General features: G+C 42.1%; 1 protein-coding gene across 2 annotated transcripts in view; it reads left to right on the top strand.

The window, feature by feature from the left end:
• The first annotated feature begins 118 nt into the window (after nt 1-118).
• tent4b (terminal nucleotidyltransferase 4B) overlaps nt 119-5,953 on the top strand; it is a 31,001-nt gene continuing 25,166 nt past the window's right edge. For both annotated transcript variants that reach the window (XM_084110474.1, XM_084110473.1), the window contains exon 1: nt 119-1,124. In XM_084110474.1, the coding sequence (XP_083966600.1) occupies nt 613-1,124 (512 nt within the window). In that variant the 5' untranslated portion in view covers nt 119-612. The remainder of the gene's footprint in view (nt 1,125-5,953) is intronic.

The raw sequence follows: 5,953 nt of genomic DNA, 5'->3' as shown, positions 1-5,953 counted from the left end.
CTGTTGTTTATATTCTATTTGCGGACTCTGTTCCTAGTAATCTAATTTCTGTTAATGCATTTCAAAATAATCAAATTATAAGATATCAGTGAGACCCCACGCAGTAGATATAGGGCTCATTGGATTAGCGCCACCCTTTACGAGGTACGTTTGAAACATGACACAAGTGAGAGGTTCGCGTTACTACAATGTATCAAACCTACTGCTGTTACGTAACAAAAACTAACGTGCGCTCTTGCGTAACACTCGGAGTCAGCGCGTCCCCGCTGCGCGCTCGCTCACGCCTGGTTGAGCATGCGCAGTCGGGACTTGGTCTGTCCGCCATTGAGAGACACGATCTTAGATAGAAACGGGTCAGAGGCAGTGACACAGACGACACTCACGTTTTTCCATTCCTCGTGCTCTGAAGTTTGACGGTTGCCTTTTTTTTAAAAGCAGAACGTATTTTACAGTTCGTTTACAGTGGTGTTTTCCTTTCCCGAGAGACGTTGATGGACCCGTACATGATATTTTAGTTGCTGTCCAGGGCGAGTGTGTTCCCGTTAGTGGGTGAAGCGAACCGAGCCTGGCTCTGCTCTGGGGGCAAGTGTGCTTGCAGCAGCTCAGCGTTTGATGGATCCTAGAATCTCCTGGTTTCAGCCAGAACAGCGCGGACCCGCCAACAACCTGTGGATGCACATCTGGGAAACGACACAGACGCTGGGGAACCTTTACTTTAACAACAACTGCAACACAGCCAGCGCCAAACTGACGAGCAGCAGCAGCGGCGGCGGGGACGGGGCGTCGAGCAACGCGGTGGACAGCAGCGGAAAGACCAAGGATCATCAGGGGATGTCTGGATCCAAACCCGACAGTGAGGTGTCCCAACAACGAGACTTTATCCCGCTGGAAACCAATAACAATAATAACAGCAGCAGTAGGGCGGGCAGGGGTGTCGGCGGAGGGGGGCAAGTGGGTGGCAGTGGGGTCGCGGGAGTGGGAACGGAGTTGCCAAGCAAAAGGAAGAGAGACAACAAGGCGAGCACGTTTGGCTTTAACAAGAGTCTGCTGCTGACGGATGGGGCGCAGGACATCTACACGGGCACACCGTGGAAGAGCAGAAACTACTCGGACGGCATCGTGGGGTGAGTGCAGACATGAACTTTATATGTGTGGGTGTAGTGGGTGTAAGTTAACTTAGTAGGATAACCTCCTCGGTGCAGGGCCCGTTTGTTTGCTCGGATTCAGGAGCTGGCCTACACGTTTGACACTAAACTGAGGGGTGTTCAGTACACCTTAAACATGTCATGACCTGATTTAAAAGGCTATAACAGCTCGATGTTGGACCTGCGACCGTTCATTTACAAAAATAACTATCAGGTTCTCGCAGGTTTACCAGTGGTTTGACATCCGAGCCGTTTCTTCTCCATATTTGGCATGTCTAGAGTATCCTTGCAACCCTTCCATTTAAATGACCTGTGCTGGCTTGTCAGCTGCTCCCTTGACGGTCCTCTACTCTTGTCTTGTGCCCGAATACTTGTAAAATTACGAGTAGCACAAACTCTCTCAAAGTCAACTTAGTCTTAAAGAGAGAGTTCACCCAAAAACGAAACTTCTGTCATTATTTAATCACATTACTGTAGGTTATTTCGTCTGTGGAACAAACACTGAGACAGTTCTCAAAATATCTTCTCTTATGTTCCACAGAAAAGTGACATAAATGAGGATGATTAAATTATCATTTTTGGATAAACTATCCCCTCATATGCTGCTTGACGGTTTGTCACAAGCCTACATAAATGCATGGTTTCTGTCATATTGCCATCATTACTACAGTTGTTGCTAAAATAAAACTCTGGTTACTTTGTGTCAGTTTTACATCGTACACAGTTTGAAGGAGATCCCATGATTAGATATGTTTTTCAGTTGTAAAATTTGGTGTTTTGGAAACAGTTGTTGTCATGGTAAATGTTTGTTTGAATAAATGATAATTTAATGTGATTATAGAAGAATAGAACTAAAATGTCTAAACTGGAAGTTGAAGAATTACATATGGACTGTTATATATCTCGGTGGATCTTTTCCCTTGCTTGCAGGACTTTATTAAATGAGACCAATCCCAAATGGAAAACTCCAGTACTGTACTGTGAATTACTGTATGAATTACATAGAGTTGCTGTATGTACCGCCTCTATTAATTGTTATCTTCCTCCCAGTCACTCAGTCGGTCAATAATCTACACCTTGCCTGCACTTCACACTCTGGTTACTCAACGATCATAAGTCATCATGATGACAGGCTTCTTTCCATGTTTTTATAGCTGTCATTGTTAAGGTTGCTGCAACTGTTTTTGATATGAATTAAATGGCTTCAAAAGTGTAGTTCACCCAAAAATGAAAATTCTGTCATCACTTTCCCTCATGTCATTTCAAACCCGTTAGTCTTCTGTTCACCTTTGGAACACAAATGAACATATTTTTAATTCTCTCATAGTTTTTGTCCATCCACAATTATCCACGTAACCACATTTTTCACTCTTCAAAAAGTGTGAAAAGACATCATAAAAGTAATCTATATGAATTGAACACAACACGATCACTTTGATGAACATTTCATTTAGGCTTTATTCATATATAAACCTTGATCAGCGCACTACATAGAGCACTAATGAGGTTGTTCTCGTGTGTCAGGCAAGCATACTGGATTGCTTAACATATGGATTTACTTTTAAAAATTTGAACTTTGAATGGATGGACAATAATGATGTGAGAACATTTAAAATGTCTTCATTTGTGTTCTGAAGATGAATGAAAGTGATTGATGATGGAACTCTTATTTTGGTGAACTATCCCTGTATGGACTGATTAAAAGAAAATCAGCATCATGCTCTCAAACCACATTTTCCCTGAACCAAAAAAACATTAAATTAGGTTTTAATGGCAGTCCTTTATTAAGGGCATTAAATGTCCATAAGCACATCTTCCAGTGTGCCAGAGAGGTCAGTTGTCAAACTGTATGAACGAAGCATGTGGGAGTAGTGCTGGATTGTGTTGTCTGGTTTGTGTAGTGGTTTGGTATTAGAATTAGGTGTGGTAGTGGTTTGGTAGGTTTTATTTAAATGCAGATGGCCCTGCTTTGTGATATGTGCAGCAGCTTGTGGAGCCAAGAGCAAAGTACAGCTGACAAGCCTTATCCACATTTATATAGTGTTCGCATAAGTGCATTCCTCTGTGATTAATATTCTAGAGTTCACCTTATAGACCTTCTCACCTGATTCCCTCTTCACTGTTTTTCCATTTCTCAGATGAATGAACTCCTGTCAGCTCCGTCTTATAGACGTGTGTCAAGATTTACACGCAGATCGGCTCACACTACAGTTTTGTATTTGGAGAGCATGTCTGAGATGCCTTAAAGATTTTAATCTTGTTATGTAGAGGGATCATTTGTTGTGGTTTTTAGAAAACTAGGATGTGAAATGTGCTTCCTTCCTACAGCACAGAATATTTCTAACATACATCATAGAAATATTTCGTGTATGTCTTAGTTGGAGGCTAATTTCCCACTGTAATCCTATTCGCTGTTCTGTTCGGAGGTGTGAGAAGAGAGACAGATGGTTTATGGGTGTCTGAATCTGTGTGTGTGGAGAGATTTTTTTCTGTGTTTATATTCTCTGTGTGTTGAGTAAGTTCCTTCCCTGCTCTACCCAAAACAAATGCTCCCCCTCCCAGCTGACACACGATCCCGTCTCTGTGATGTCACAGTGCTTCTGGCCAATCGGAGTGAGCTGAGATCCCTTCATCTGCCTGACAGCTATGCTGCAGTGAGAGGAGAGGGGAAATCCTCTCTCCACGCTCATTTGTGCTGCTGAATTTTTTATGTTGGGTCTTCTGAATGTTTCTGAATGTGAAGGATGAATTCAGTGCACTGGTTTCTTCTTTAAGAGCACCGAATCAATGCAAATTATATGTTTTGGTTTTTTTGACAAAGACGCTGATTTGTATTCAGTAGGTGTTGCTAAACAGATGGTGGTCTGACTTCATGTCTTTGAATAGTTGTTGATCTTGTCGAAACTTTAAAGAATTGGGAATTATATAATTTTCTCATAAGGATTCTCAGAGGTTTATCACTGCATGCAGGTTTTTGTAATATAATAGCTTGTTGTTTTATTCATTAAACCTTAAGCAAGGTTCCTTCTGGCTGATGCTTTTCCTATTTTTAGCTCTGTTATGTGCAGTTGAGTTCAGACATATTCATCTATCTCTGTCATTAGTTTAACCCGTTACCATGGGGCATGAGGGAGGCATTGCAAGTTGGTTGAAGGGGGCTAAATGTAATCGAAAACCATCCTTTAGTGCCAACACATGGGGTTTCCCTGAGAGGCTTTCAGTCTTTTACTGATTCTGTCACTAGTAGCAGGATTTGGAGTTGTGAGAGTGTCATCAAAGTCCCTTTCAAGGAAAGTCTGTTCGTTCGGCGGCCTTATTTTCAACGCCTCCTGGCATCCATTTCGTGCATCCAGTATTATCTTTTTGAACGGGGTTATCCTGAGATCTCAAAAACTGCTTGCCGAAATCACGATTAAAAAACATTTTAAATCAGCAACAAAATCTGACATGAACTGGCCCATACATGTTGTTTCTGATGCTCAGATAGCTTTACAAAGCTTATTTTTCAGGCCAGACCAACCAATGCACACGTGCAGTCCTAAGCAGGAGTCTCTGGTTACTATGGGAACCGGAGCTCTTAACAGCAACTACATTGACGCAATGACTTTACCAATCAGCGATTGGCTCTTTTATTTAGAAGGTGGGACGTATTCCGCCATTTTGCGCGTTGCAGATTCCTAAGTAATAGGCATGCACCATCTTTTTATATCTATAGTGTCATGTGCTAGAGGAATGACTGTCCCAGACACCCTCACACACGATCAGACCACTCAGCAAGAATTCACCCTCGTCACAAGGGCACTTTCCCAGGGTGGTCGAAATGAACGGGATGATGTCAGAATGTGTTGCTCTTGTTTTTAGACCAGTGGCAGAATGTTTGGAATCTGCATTGACATTTGAAACTTAAAAGCTTGGCTGTTGGTAAACTCTCATTCGTTTTAATCATGCCAGATCAAATGCTTACCTGCTGCAGTGGGCGAGGAACTGAGCTGTTAGCACATATCGAATGACTGATTGCGTTTAACGTGTGATCAGGTTCAGTTTGAATGTGGTTTGTCATGGTCTGCTGAGCATTGAGGCTGCAAAGCAACAGACTGACTTTACTTGCTCAACTGACAGCAGGCCATGCTCTGCCTAGCAACATGAAATTGACACTTGTTTATGCTTTGCCCCATTGAATGTACCAGGGAGGATTTGGTCAGACTTGAGTCAGAGTTGGGTGGGTACACTTTGAACTTATGTAATTGCTTGAATGTTACTGATTCATTACAGAACAGTGTCAGATACACATCTAGATGAGAGTTCAACATGGAGCTTCAGTCAAAATAAGGCAATGTTTGGCATCTGCACCCTCAAAGAACCCTTTGACCTTCTGTACGTTTCACACAGAAGGAAGCGCTGTTTGTTTGGTTCTCAGTCTCAAATTGGTCAAGTTGACATGACCTCAAAATAGAAATGTGAAAGGTAACACATTTTGGTGAGGTACTTATCCAGTATAACTTGTAGAGTTATTGCAGGGCCATACAAACAATCTGTGGTTTTAATAACGATAAATTAAAAATGAACATATATCGGCCGATACGGATATGGTCGCCGATATATCGTGCATCCCTACTTTAAGACCGACTTGACGGATCCAATATACTTGTGTGTTTTTCTTCAGAGAAACTGTCTCTGACAGTGTGCGCATATAGTGAAATGAGTTGTCTTTCTCTGCTTACTGTGCTTCAGTGGTTTAAAATCACTTGTTTTTAAACCGCATACTTAAAAATGCATGCAAACGATACGCTTTTGTGACCGTGAAGCAT

Source organism: Abramis brama (assembly GCF_963993115.1).
Source record: "Abramis brama genome assembly, chromosome: 3".
Classification (NCBI taxonomy): Eukaryota; Metazoa; Chordata; class Actinopteri; order Cypriniformes; family Leuciscidae; genus Abramis; species Abramis brama.
This window is presented reverse-complemented; position numbering and strand designations above follow the sequence as displayed.